Raw genomic sequence first — 14,043 nt, 5'->3', positions numbered from 1 at the left:
TTTTAAAGTAAAAAAAATCAGTTCTCATCATCCTCTGTCATCATATTTATTAATTATTTTTTTATAAAAACAACCCCTGCTCAGATAATAAAATTTAAATAATATTAAACATGCTTTGCTGCAGACAATACAATAGCCACTATGTTAATAATACTGAAGTCTTGAGTCCAACACTCCATGGATCATTTTTATCAGATTCCAAAAAACAAATCTCTTCATCTATTCCCATCAATTCAGCAGTTTAAATTAAAATAGATGCTCTAAAATACATATTTTTCTCTCTGTGTGTGTGTGAGTAAGTTTTGTGAAAACCTCTGAACCTCTCATGGGACTTTCAGCTCAAAGGTCATGGCCCAGAATGCACTGCCTTGCTCTTGTTTACCCATACGCTTAGCCCAGCCAAGTGAGGGATCAGCTCCAGGTAGAAATGAAAATGAGTGATGGAGGAAAAAGAGAGGGAGGATTAAATGGGGAAAGAGGAGAGGAGGTGTTGAGAAAATAGGGAGCGAGAGACCGAAGAGAGATGAGAGATAAGAGATAATAATAAAGAAGCAGGATAATGGGGAGCAGGGTTGAATACTGTGAGTGATCTATACCTAGTAGTTTTGGTATGTGATTTATTATTCACTTTATTGTGGCAACCAACCCCCAAGGAACTGATTAACATGACAAAGAAAACACATCAGATTCTTGCTGTGCATCACTGGTTCTGTCCGTGTGTGTGTGTGTGTGTGTGTGTGTGTGTGTGTGTGTGTGTGTGTGTGTGTGAGAGAATGTGAATGCTGGTGTCTTTGTTGGTTGATAAATACTATATGGCTTTCCTTCTGTTTGATGTGGCTCTCTGATGCCGCCTCTGTAAAACAGGCTTCACCACTCTGAGTTAGTGGAGCCTCTCGGTGCTGCTGCTGCTGCTGCTGCTGCACATGTGGGTGTTCATCTTCGGTTGTGTTGTTCTGGTTAGTGGACAGTAGATAATGATATTAATTAAAAGAGGATATGAAGCAAAGCTTCATCTCATCTCATCCCCCCCCACAGATCACTGACTGTGTATAATACCCTTAATAACATAGCTCAAAACTGATTGCCGGAGGGGGAACCAAAGAGCCACTTGGGACAAGTCTTCCATTTATGTATATGTCTTTGAAACTGTCTTCTTACGTACTTCAGATTTTCTTTAGAGTGAAGCTTAAGTCAAGGTAACATTTCTCTCTATCTATCTAGCAATCACTGTGAGCATACTAACAAACAAAGAGTAGAGCATTCATTTAGCAGATTGCAGTTGAATGATCATGGTTATGTAAAAGGCATTGAGAGAATAAACGCAGAGCTCTTTATGACTGTTACCTGATGTCCCACACTTTGCAGCAGAAAGACCAAACTGTGTTTGTACCACCGTGCTGTTCTGTCTATGCTCGAGTCTACTCAAGGACAGCATTGTGTACAGCGTGCGTTCTTCACTATAGCGACAGCAGACCCAATCATCCCAGCACCCTATCAAAGTGGACTAGCATCAGATGCTTGAGGGTTCCAGATCAGCACTCTTTTACTGCACCCAAACTGTACTGTGCTGATAATAAAGTAGAATAGAAGACCTTATTTTACCATGACGGACTGGGTGCAGTGTGTTGCCCTTTGGGCAGAGAGAGAGAGGCAGCCGCTCACCCGTCTCTGGGTATCACCAACTTGTTCCTAATAGGAGATCCCTGTGGTTTTGATTGGGTAGCTATTGCAGACTGTAGAGGTAATATGATGAAGCATGTGTGTGCAGTGGAACAGCATTTACCGAGTTAATCTAGAACGTTTCTTTTTTTTCGTTTTGATTTGGCAACATAAGTGTGTTTCTGCAACACTTATTTCACAGATCTATTCAAAGGAAAATGTGTTCTGAACGTTGTTGTGCTACAATCCACAACACCTAAAAAATGACATCATGGTTAACTAGCAGGAAGCATATTGGCTGAATAAACAGTAAACTAGATATAGTGTCTGCAACAACCACTGCTGTATTCACAATTGGCCAACCAGCGCATCTAGATGCCAACAGGCTTCGTAAAACACACTTCATTCAAACTCGAAAACAAGCGGTGATGTATGCGGCCAAAATGAAACTCGCCAAAGCTGTCTGCCCGCTTAGCAATGACTGAGTTGCAGAGAGGTACGGCAGTGTGTGTACTGTTGGTTCCATTAGCTGTTAGCGGTTAGCATACCATCCAAAACAATTAAAGTGAGCCACAGAGCAGCGGCCCAGAGGTTCGCAGCAGAGTGTGTATGGTAGTTCCGTGAGCTGTCAACCGAACACACCGGGAACTGTTATCCCCCCCACTGTGGGTGCAGAGTAGCAGATGGGGGGGGGGTCGAAGAGGCACACCGCTGTGTCATCAATAGTGACCCTTACCGGCCGCAAATAATAAATATCAATACACAAATATCTATAAACAGCGCCGATATGTCTGGGCTGCGTCCATAATCACTTTCTTGTTTACTCATTCACTCCCTATGTAATACACTATAACAGTTTACTGTGTAGTGAGCCATGAATTGACATTTTTGACACTTATTATGTTTGTGTCATAACTTAAAGGGTGTTCACAATGAAAGTCACAATGATTAAGTCTCACAATGAAAATGTTCCTGTCTATAAAATGCAACGCTTTGCATTGTGGGATTGTTAGCAGAGATAGTGTACATGGCAGGAATGTGCAAAAGCCTAAATGGAGTTGTGGTTTATGAATGCTGACATGTCGAACTGACGAGGTGTTTATATCTTACTGGCAGGTACAGTGGTAGATACTTTCAAGGCATAGTACCATAACCATAATAATCAGCTCTTAACATACAAGGCACATGAGATAGGAAACTTCAATTATATCTAATAATGATACAATAATAGTATTGATATATAATAGAAAATAAATGAAATTCAAGGGAAAAGGAATATGAATCATAGTAAGACTGCACTCTTCCACAGTAGCTCTAAGGATCATCATCATATATATGTTCCTTTCATAAGCTCTGAGAGGCTTTTCATGTTTTCCTTTCATTAATCTTAAAGTACAAATATGATTGTCCACAAGGTCCCATCTGAAAACAGAATAAAATGGGTTTCATTTTCCATCCACTTGGATGAATAATTTAGCTCGGAGTATTAGAAATGTCAATGTCATGTCACTCTTAATGTCCTTCATGTTAATACCAAACAATATTTTTTTGTCGTGAGAGGAGCAAGTAGTTGGATTTTGATTGACAGCCAGTCCTGCAAATCCTCCCAGAGGTAGTATTTAAAATGGAACAACAGATGATCAGTAGCTTCAATTTCAGTGTCAAAAAAGTTATTGTGATCAACATTAAATCTCAGTCTTAGCATTTCACTGGATGGATGAATATCATTCATTCATTTGAAATGGACTTATTTTGTCTCGGGGCTTCCAGGATAAGTAATATAGTTCGATCTCTATTTCTTAATGTCTGAGTCTGGAACAAGTTAGATGATGGGGTTTCTATTTGATCTAGTTGCTCGGCGCTCTTCCTGCCATAGCTACGCATCAGTGTCGACTTAAAATGACGTTAGATTCAGGTACATTTGAGGATGAAGATGAAAAGTGAGAGTAACAAGTTGACAATCCTGTCTGATATCAGGCAAAGATAAATGTAATGAAGAAATGTTTGATTTGTGCATTTATTGGAGTGAAGATTGACCTACAGTTCAAGTTTCCACATCACTGCCAACAAGATAACAGGGAGTCATACAGTGTGGAGAAGATTAGCATCGGTCACACACTGCATGCCGTCAGTGATGCATATGAAAACAATGATGCGGTTCTGTTATGGTTACATCATTTACTGTGCCGAAAATAAACCAGAAAAAATCACATTGAAGCTTCGAGACAGCAGGAGAGACGCTGGAAGTGTTTGCAAAGCATTGAGGGCTCAGAGTGGTACGGCATTGTGCATACAGGTCAGAGGTGTGATCAAATACAGAGTGACTGAGACGCAGAGGTAATGACTGCATGTAAATGTCTCATCAACGAAAAGACATTTAAAAAGACATTTTGAATTTCATAATTATACACAACTTGTTTTCCCACGAAAACTTGGCGGTAACTTCACATCTCAGCCAGTTATTGTTTAACCAGGAACTATAAATACGGCTCCATATCACAGTGTTGCCCGTGGCTTATCTCTCATTATGAATATTTAAGTGTATGCTTTTCCCTGTTTGTTTTTGTAAATAACACAATAACGCAAACCAAACTGCTGTGGTTCTGAATATGAATCAAGTCTTACAATGGAGACAAATTAACTTTTCATTAGGTTGGAGTGATAATCAAACTTAGTGTTTGTACTCAGATGTTGTTATGACTGCTAATGGCCTGCTGGCAGGAATTTATGTTAAGAGCTACATTCATACGTTAATAAATGCTTCAATTCGAGATGCAGATAAACTTTTTCAAGGTAATGAAACATGAATATTTTTTTGCCATTCTGACAAGTTTGTAAATAGCATTCGGCAGTTTTAGACTTTCATTTTTGGTAGCCCGGAACTAATGCTGCTTGATTAAAATGATGATTAAACAAAACAATAATAGAAAAATACAACAAGCCAATAACTGTGAAAGACATTTTAGGTGTCGTGGTGGCCTGCCGGATGAAAGAAGATTCAGCAGATTTTACTGGGAACCTAGATGTCACCACTAACCATCTTTCTCACTTAACGCAGCTGCTGGTCTGGCCAGAGGAGTCTCCGGAGAGCGTCATCGTGGTAACCATCACCCCAGACTACCCCAGTTCACGCCACACAGGATTAGTCAGCGGACTCAAGAAATTCACCTGGTACTTTGGCTCCACCCTCTGCTTCACAACACCTGGAGATGGCCCCCGCAGCCTGCCCACTCTGCTGCAGACGCACGAGGATAGTGAGTACACACACACACACAAACGCACACTTCAACGTGAACAGAACAGAACACAAAGAACAGCCTCTCCTGTGAATAATAATGACAGTGTATTGACTTGTTTTGTGTTCCGTCCAGCTGTTTCTATCAGTGTGAAGCACAGCTGTGTACACACAGTTTTCTCTCAGGCCCCTACTTTCTTTTGTCTCATTTTTTGATCTTTCTGTTATTAGCCCCCCTCCCTACTTCCTTTTTTGTCCACTGTGTCTTTTTAAAGGGAATTGATTCATATGTTTTCAGACGTACCAGTATTTATAGCGTTCTGCTCCATGGATAAACATAATAGCTGCCACTCCCAGTTGCGAGTACACATGCACACAGTCGCACCGTCAAATAACCCCAAAAGCCCATAGGCAGACAGACAAGCAATTATTAACAACCAGCAATTATCGAGTGGAAAAGGGATATTAGGATCCATGTGTACACACACAAAACACTCACACACACGTGCACACACACTCCAACACAGCCGTGGACTGGTATTGATTGGGTGCTGCGCATGCTGCAGGGTTAACGGTGGGTGTAATTCTTGCTTGATGATAGCTTTTTGTGTGTGTGTGTGCGTATTTGTGTGTGTGAGTGTTATTGAATGTCTTAGATGAATAGCTTAATCGCTCTGCAGGGAGGGTGGTTAGACAACCATACATGAAATGAGAAATGACAGGCATGCGTGCACCTGAGTGCACATGTGTGTGTGCGTGATTGTCAATGGCGATGTGATTAGGAGGTGGTGTGTGAAGTTGAAGGGCAGAAAGTAATCAGCTGCATGGACAAGAGGGTGGTGCGGAGGGATGATTTCCAAAAACCGTGCTGCTGAAGAAGTTAAAAAGCTAATATCGTGTTATGTGATCTGAATTTGTGATTTATTTTTTCAGCACCTGGACCCGTTCGCCGGCTGAGCTTCAGTGAGATCTTGGACACATCACTCAGAGTCAGCTGGGTCGAGCCTGAAGACAAGAACGGCATCATCATCGGTTAGTTCGACCATTTAAATTATCTCTTAACTCTGTAATGAGGGGAGCTTTAGGTTTAGTTAGCATTTTCTTCCAGAACGTAAAACACATCAGAAATAATTCTATTGAATGTACTTCACTTTGAACATTTCAACAACAAAAAAAGAAAAAATGTATATGTAGAAAAAATATATTAAAAAATAAGGGTGAACATACACAACAGACATCATTTCATGTCTGAAGTGGAGTAGGAGGCAGCAACATGCTTATCTAGATACTAATCCATCAGTTCTCAGCAACGCTACCCAATGAAGAGTGTTAAACAGAGAAGACAAGAAAAGAAAACTAATAACAACAATGTCACCATTTGTGTACTTTACATTGCATTTCCTCACTTTTGTACCATTTTTAACGAAATGTTTTCAGATAGTAGTTTGAGTCCATTTCACAAAATCACCTCACAAAACTCTTAAGCTCGGTGCGAACACAACGTTGTTTCAAGTTAACGTTTCCTCTTAAGCCATAACCACTCTCTCAGTCCAAGAGCATTTTTTGTACATTGCCAGGAAGTGAAATATTTCCTGCTTTGTACATGTTTGTGCAGTCTTGAGTTCCACCAGATCCCTGAATTCCAATGCATGTGACTTTAAAAACAGTTTGTGAGTGTGTTCCAGATATCCCATGTTGTTTACTATCCTTATGGCTCTTTTTCATATCATGCATAATAATTGTAGGGTGCTTTTGTACAGTAGGTGTTACCCCACACCTCCACAGTAATTCCAGTGAACAATACAGGGTGTACAGTACCTTATGATCCAGAGTGCAGAATGACTAATATAGGTATATCATCCCCGCAGCAGTGAGAGAGGAACCCTAAAACTTTTATAGTTTCTTCTGTAATATTCAATTAGTCTTTTCTTTTCTGTCTGGCGTCCACAGACGTCTCCGACGCTGTGTTTTTGTACATCTGATTCATCATCAGCTAATCCCTTCTGTCTGCAGCTTGTCTTTCCACATTATCTCCAACATGCCCTCATCCCACGCATCCCAACACCCATGGTGTTGTTTGTGTGGCGCATCACAGAGCTCAAGCCCCCCCCCTCCTCCTCCTCCAAATTCATTTTGCCTCAGCTCGTCCATGGCTCTGTTAGACAATGGTTCTGGTGAACACGACAAGCTGCTGTGAATTAAGCGACTTTTCACTTCATCGAGTGTGTATGCTTATGCGTCTGTGTGTCGACATGGCTAACATCCATCAGGCACCTACAAAACAAGATCACAGAAACAGCACCAGGCTGCAGTGGCTTTACAGTCGGCTTACACACTCAAAGAGGAGCGGGAAAGCGAAAATTCAATCAAGGTCACCTTGCACATTTATTCTTTTTCTCCTCGACCTGCGTTTCATCTAGCACCTGGTGAGCATGGAGACAGATGAGGGACCATTCACCCTCTCCAGGGCTTTACTTACAAGTGGCCTCCGCGTATACACACACACACACACACGTTAGAAGGTGGTGGAGTGTGATGCATGACTCTGAAGATGCGTAGGGACAGAAAGGGATTTTGACTGTAGTTACCCCTCCAGCGCTCCCTTCCTCCTTTTTGGCTCCACGCCTCTCATTATGTGCAAGCGTGTGTGCCTATGCATGTGTTTGTGTGTATCCGTGTCTGCTCGTGTCTATATACGCCTTTATTAACCCAGCGTGTGCTCTACACCCTGCAGGCTACGTGTTGTGGTGGGAAGTTTCTGGCGCCGAGTCGAGTCGTGAGGAACGTTCGCTGTCCAACTCCACCCTGCAGTACCAGCTGACCGGCCTCACTTCCACCACCGCGTACACACTACAGGTGGCAGCCCTCACCGCCGCAGGGCGGGGCGTCGTCACACCCTCTGCCATCTCCACTGGAGTCCCACCAGGTACAATAAATACACACAAAAGAGCCGCTGACAGTGGATGTTAAAGAAAGGTTTTTCTCCTGTGTGTGCGTGTGTGTTGCAGAGTAAATATGACTGATGAGCCCTCACGATGCCATTGTCTTTCCTCAGGCTGATAAGTGGCTGTTACTGTGCATCCATGAATCATCACCCACACAACCAACACACACACACACATCCACATGCACAGGCACTCACAAGAGTTAGTCGTTTACAGCATCTTACAGAGCGCTTTAGGATGTGGTTTATTTGTGTGTGTGTACCATGTGCACGCCATGCTTGTGTGCATGATGAGTTTGTATGATTGGACCAAGGCCAAGTTGTAATCATTATTAGTGCTGATTAACTGCATATGGCAAAGTGGAGGGAGTGCAGAGAGGGGAGAGAGAGAGAGAGGGCAAGAGACAATCAAAGAGCAGAACTGAAGAAGCGAGTGCAGATAGATACATAATGAGGGAAGAACAGAGAACACAGAAAAATGCAATCTCCAAAGAACAGAAGACCAAAGTCTCTCAGAAATGGACTGAGAGAAAGTGGAGGAGAATGGAGGGATAAAAACTTGCTCATACAGCGGGATTTTTGTCCTAACATTTTCTGATTACTAATTTATGAATAAAAGCAGTAAAAAAGTGAAAGCAAGATGGATACAGACAGTTCATAGATTCAGAGGTTATTCATTAATTCATGAAAGCAAAAGACTGAAGGAAAGACGGAGGACTGAAGACTAGGAAAAAGAACTAAAGAATGAGTAGAGAGAGAGAAAGAGAGAGAGATCTACCGAGCATAGATTCTTGTCTTGTTTATTTATTCATGTATTCATGGAGTTGAGAGAATTTTGTCATTCATCTGAGCATGGCAGCTGAAATCAACATCCCCGCATTACAACCATTACAAGTTTGCTGCATGCACTTACGGAGCAACGGCTGCTGATAGCTAAAATTGTGTTGCATCGCACACACGCGTGCCATGCCGTATCCAGAATAAATATTGTCTTGTTTCCGTAATAACTGGACCCGGTCATGTCATATAATCTGTTTACAAAAAAAACAAACAGATATTCTACAAAAATCTGTCTGATGTGTCCCAGTGTTCTGGCGCGTTACAGACACACGCCGTTTGATTTAACACGTCGGCTTTACAGATCTGTATTCTGCCATGTTCAGCAAATAATGATGCTGCAGCAGAACTGGACGGATTACAGTCGCTCACACCAGAGCACTTACACCAGCCAGAGATACATAGCACCGACCAAACACAGTGGAGAGAAGTGGCTGAAAAGTGGGTCTGAAGTGCTCGATCTTGTGACGAGTGAGACAATTCAGAGTGGAGTGGATCGTGATGATTTTTAATTATGCCATTTTCATTAGCAGAAACAAAGCTCTCGTGTATTTCAGTTGTTAGGACATTATTTTTTTTTAAAACACACACAAACAAAAGCAGGATTTCAGCCCAGTCTGCAGAGCAGTTGTCAAATGTGCCGCCTGCCTGACCAATGCCAAGTCAATTCAACAGCTGTCAGTGAAGAAGTCTATTCAGAGCCAGCTATAAATTGCGTGTGGCATTTGAAAGGTGGAGTTGTAAACCTTTCATTGGAATATTTAGTTCTGGTTGAAGTGTGCATAGAAAACGCATTATTATTCCTATTTGATTTATTCCAGGTGAACCAAAAAAGAGGAGAAACTCACCATCCGGAGCAAATATTAATAGTCTTCTGGTTGCTTGTTGTTGACCAGAGTCGGTGTGGCTCTATATGACAGAAGCACATTGTCAAGCTTGTAGTGTTTAGCGCCACATGCCAAGGAACAAACTTGCTGCATCATTGATGCTACTGTCAGAGTATTTTCTTTGTACTGTAAGCGGATTGACTTGATTTCTAATTGTTCTGTCTTCTAATTATTGCAACGTGATCTCATCCCTATTTGTCATATATTACCGCCCCCATGGGGGGCAGCCTTTAGCGTAGTATCTCGAAAAAAACCTGAAGGTTCTCACATGGTTGAGATAAAATAATCCTTTGTTAGTCTCACAGCAGCAACGGGGACAATGCAAAAACAGAGACATCAGTAAAACAAGATATAGAAAATAATCAAATCTAAATATAACAGTAGACAGACTGAATGGTTGAGTTTACGTTATTGCACATATGAAGTATTGATATTGCACAGTGGTTTACATTGATATTGCTCATAAATGAATGAAGGAATTGTCAGTTAAGATTAAGTTAAGAAACCGGTTAGGTTTAGGAAAAGGTCATGTGTTGGGTTAAAATAACTATAGAAGTAACGGTGACATCATGTTGTCACTCACAAACACCGGTTTGACCCATCCAATAGCCCTCCCTTACACCCTTAGTGGACATTGTCGCTCTATAATATTACGTCTGATGCTCGGAGAGTCTAATGATGGGGCGGATTGGTTTACATTGGAGTCAGTGGAGAACCTGGTGTGTCTCATACAGATGTTGAAGGATGTCTTGTAACAAAACGCCAAGCGTCTGTATTTGATCTATTTGATGTATTTGATCTGGTAGTGAGACCAGGCTGAATTATTTATACTGTTTGTACCATCTGCCAGTTGGTGAAGCTAGTCACAGTGTAGTTATTTCTCCTAAACAACTTATCCTCATGAAAAATATGTTTCTACTAATTCTACATTTTAATATATCAAATGTATTTTTAAATATATAAAGTACAACAAATGTTCTCTTTGGGAGGAAGGAAACTGTAAGATACAAAGATATGTTACACCTGACACATAAAGGAGCTGTCTGTCAGCCATGTTGTCAGCTCTGTGTATGTGTATACTTGAGGTGTATTGGGTTTACTAGATTTCTCAGCCAAGCCCTCACTAGTTTTCAGCATCAGCTTTAGTTTTCAGCTGACCAAGAGAGACGTACAGTGGCAGCATACGCGCCTGCGTTTTAGTTTAGTGGAATTAACATTTTTCTTTCTGTGACCCAACTTATATTTTATTGCATGAGCACATAGACATAATTAAAAAAAGGGCCGGAAGCAAAGCCTTGACTCACTCTTACTTAAAGGCTTTATTGGCGACATGATTTATTCTCTTCCTATTATAAATGTTATTGCACATGTATTAAAGATGAGATATGTTGCAGTTCTGACCATTGTTTTTTTATAAAAGCAATATTTTGTCTTTCATTCATTTCTTTTGATCCATTCCTTTGAAATAATTCTCCATGCTGTGATGCTCCAGTCTTTTTCTACTTGAACAAAGCACTTTCATTTGTTTCTATTCTTTTTTGCAAATAAATTGTTATTGTTAATCGTTGCTGCAGCACCAGCAATTACTTTATTTCAAAGGATTTCTAACTCACCATTGAAATATCACAAAAAACATTAAAAATGAGCGCAACGATCCCGCGGGTTTTGGTCAATAGATCTTTTATGTACTTGTAAGAATACAGTACGAGCTGCATGAGAGCAACATTCTTTGCTGTTCTTGATAGCTTTGAGTAAAGCAGTACTCCTTCTGTTTTTCTATCTGCAGAACTTCCTGGTGCACCATCTAATTTAGTCATCTCCAACATCAGCCCTCGCACCGCAACACTCCGGTTCCGCCGCGGTCGTGATGGCAAGACCGCCATATCACGATGGATCGTAGAAGGCCAGGTGCGTGTGTCCACGTTTGTGCACGTGTGCTTTTCTGACTCGCTGCTGATTCTGAAACGCAACTGGAGGAAAAACATTTTGTGACATGACTATGTCCTTTTAACGAACAGGTAATCAAGGAGGATGGAAAGGAAGAGGTGTGGGGAGTTGTCTACGAGAAAGATAACCGGCCTGATGCAGACACGCTGGAGATACCTGACCTCACGCCGTTCACCCAGTACAGGTGAGCAGCAAACATCCACCGCCTGCACAAGAACATAGTTTACCACACACACGCACAAACTCACTCACACACATCTCACTCTCCGCCAGTTTCTGCAGCATTGCAAGACTCAGGTGAAGTTAGATAAATCACACAGACTCACAGAGAGACAGTTCCATCTGAGACTTTTCTGTTTGTCAGCACCTTCACAGCTGCTGCATGCAGATCCTTATTACCCTCCCGCAACTTGCTAGAGGGAAGGGGGGCGGGGGGGGGGGGGGGGGGGGGGGGGGGGGATGAGGGCAGGGGAGAAGGTGATGAGACAGTGGGAAGGGCAACAGAGAGCATTAAAGAGGGGAAGAGACAAGGAGAGGAGGACATAGAGGAGAGAGGAGTGTCTTTAATCCCTGCTCAAGGGCTGTGAAGAGCCTGCAGTTTATAAACGTGATCTATTGTCACTCTGAACAGCAGCAACTCTCTCTCTCTCTCTCTCTCTCTCTCTCTCTCTCTCTCTCTCTCTCTCTCTCTCTCTCTTTGTATCATTGGATTCATCTGTAATGGGATTGCGGTGTGTGTGCGTGTGTGCACACGATGTACACTCACAGGGATTATGTTGTCACAGGCGACACCGTTGGGACATTAGATGAAGTGATGCACTTGTCTGTATTTCATATCCCCTGCTTTAAGTCCCTCTTTACACCCTGCTTTCTGCCTCCCTGTACAGGAGCCAGAACTCACAGATGTAGTCTCTCACATGCAGTCTGCACTCTCACACGTTTTATCACTCACACCCCACACCGAAGCACGGCTGCATTTAGAAGTTACGAAAGTAACAAATGCTCCCTCGTGGCTGCATGTGTGTGTGTGGGTGGGTTTGTCACCGAGTCTGTTTGGTTATATCTCTTTTTCTCAGACATCTTAACAATGTGCCAGCGGCCTTTTCAGAAATTCTCTGGTGGAGAGTTCCAGCTGAAGGATGCCATCTAGTAAAATGTGTTGCAGTTGTGAAGCAAATAACATGAGTATAACAAATGCCCTGAAAGGTCTAAAATAGTTTTTCTTCACTCTAACAGTGAAGTCTGGTTGTCCGGTTGACATGTCCTGTGATATTTTGATTGAGTGCATTACACTATGTTATTGGGTCAAGCGATCTCTCGCAATTGTATGCCTATAAAGTATCTGCTTCTACAGTAACTCTGTTAGTCAGTTAACAATATTAGACATTAGATATTAGAATATTAAAAGCCTCACCCCCATGTTCAGCCTCAGACCTGTCTATTATGAACTGAATTTTTTTGTCATTATGTGTCCTGAAAGGTAATCCAGCGATTTAGTATTGTACTGTCATGAAGTTGGTGGACTCAAAAGAGACAGATTTAAGAAGAAATGTCGACATATAAACAGCAGAGGCTAGTTTCGGTCGAGCTCTAAAAACACTGGATCCTACATTACCCACAATGCAGCTCAATATCATCTTTTTGTTAGACCTTCCCTGTCTGGTAAACACCCACATATTTTAAACTCCACAACCCCAGTGTGTAACGTATGCTTTTTGTTAGAAAGCCTCCAAACCTCGAGAGGCTACACCCTGATAAAGTCACTATGACATCATTAGGGTGTTCTTTTTTTCAATGTTGGAGGTCACCCTCCAGTAGAAATCATGCAACCATTATCACTGGATGAGTAGTACTCCTCGTGACAAATGAACTAAACTAAAATCAGTGCAGTGTCCCTCTAACTGTGCTCTCTGCTCTCACCAGGTTCAGGATGCGGCAGGTGAACATTGTCGGCTCCAGTGCCATGAGCGCCCCCTCCAGGCTGATTCAAACCCTGCAGGCTGCCCCTGACACACACCCCTCTAACCTCACCCTGCTGTCTGCCACACAGACCAGCCTGCGCTTCAACTGGAAGGTACTGAAACACATGAACACGCATAGAGACACACTTACCTCTTTAAAACAGTTAAGCCGCTCTCTGCCCCTTTACGGTCATTCAAATAGTGCTAATTTGACTCATGAGGATTGTCTTTGCTCTGCATATCTGTGTATTTGCTCTTATTGTAACATCAGTGCATGTGTGCGTGCGTGTGCACTCACTGACAGCCTATAATCAGTGTCTCTCCTTGTTATCAATGCAAACGCTAATCTGTCAGATTTTCCATTCACCGTGCGGACTGCTAGCAGCACAAACTGCAATGCAATTTGTCTTTACTGTCTTTTCTTATTTACTCTTGTTCCTGCTCTTCGTCTGTCCCTCTTTCCCTCCCTCTCTTTTTTACTCCCCCCATCCGCTCTTCTATTATAACATAAATGGAGAGCAGAGTATTTTTCCATTTAAGAGTTGGAATGAGAAAAAGAGCCTGTCAAATCAG

At 42.1% G+C, this 14,043-nt stretch overlaps 1 protein-coding gene across 2 annotated transcripts in view; it reads left to right on the top strand.

Moving 5' to 3' along the window:
* Positions 1 to 14,043, top strand: part of LOC116392010 (protein sidekick-1) — a 199,486-nt gene that overhangs the window by 148,518 nt on the left and 36,925 nt on the right. For both annotated transcript variants that reach the window (XM_031863100.1, XM_031863097.1), the window contains 6 exons: positions 4,718 to 4,913; positions 5,828 to 5,926; positions 7,629 to 7,820; positions 11,349 to 11,470; positions 11,581 to 11,693; positions 13,433 to 13,583. In XM_031863100.1, the coding sequence (XP_031718960.1) occupies positions 4,718 to 4,913; positions 5,828 to 5,926; positions 7,629 to 7,820; positions 11,349 to 11,470; positions 11,581 to 11,693; positions 13,433 to 13,583 (873 nt within the window). The remainder of the gene's footprint in view (positions 1 to 4,717; positions 4,914 to 5,827; positions 5,927 to 7,628; positions 7,821 to 11,348; positions 11,471 to 11,580; positions 11,694 to 13,432; positions 13,584 to 14,043) is intronic.

The sequence above is a fragment of the Anarrhichthys ocellatus genome, unplaced genomic scaffold (assembly GCF_004355925.1).
Source record: "Anarrhichthys ocellatus isolate YVR2014 unplaced genomic scaffold, GSC_Weel_1.0 scaffold28, whole genome shotgun sequence".
Lineage (NCBI taxonomy): Eukaryota > Metazoa > Chordata > Actinopteri > Perciformes > Anarhichadidae > Anarrhichthys > Anarrhichthys ocellatus.
This window is presented reverse-complemented; position numbering and strand designations above follow the sequence as displayed.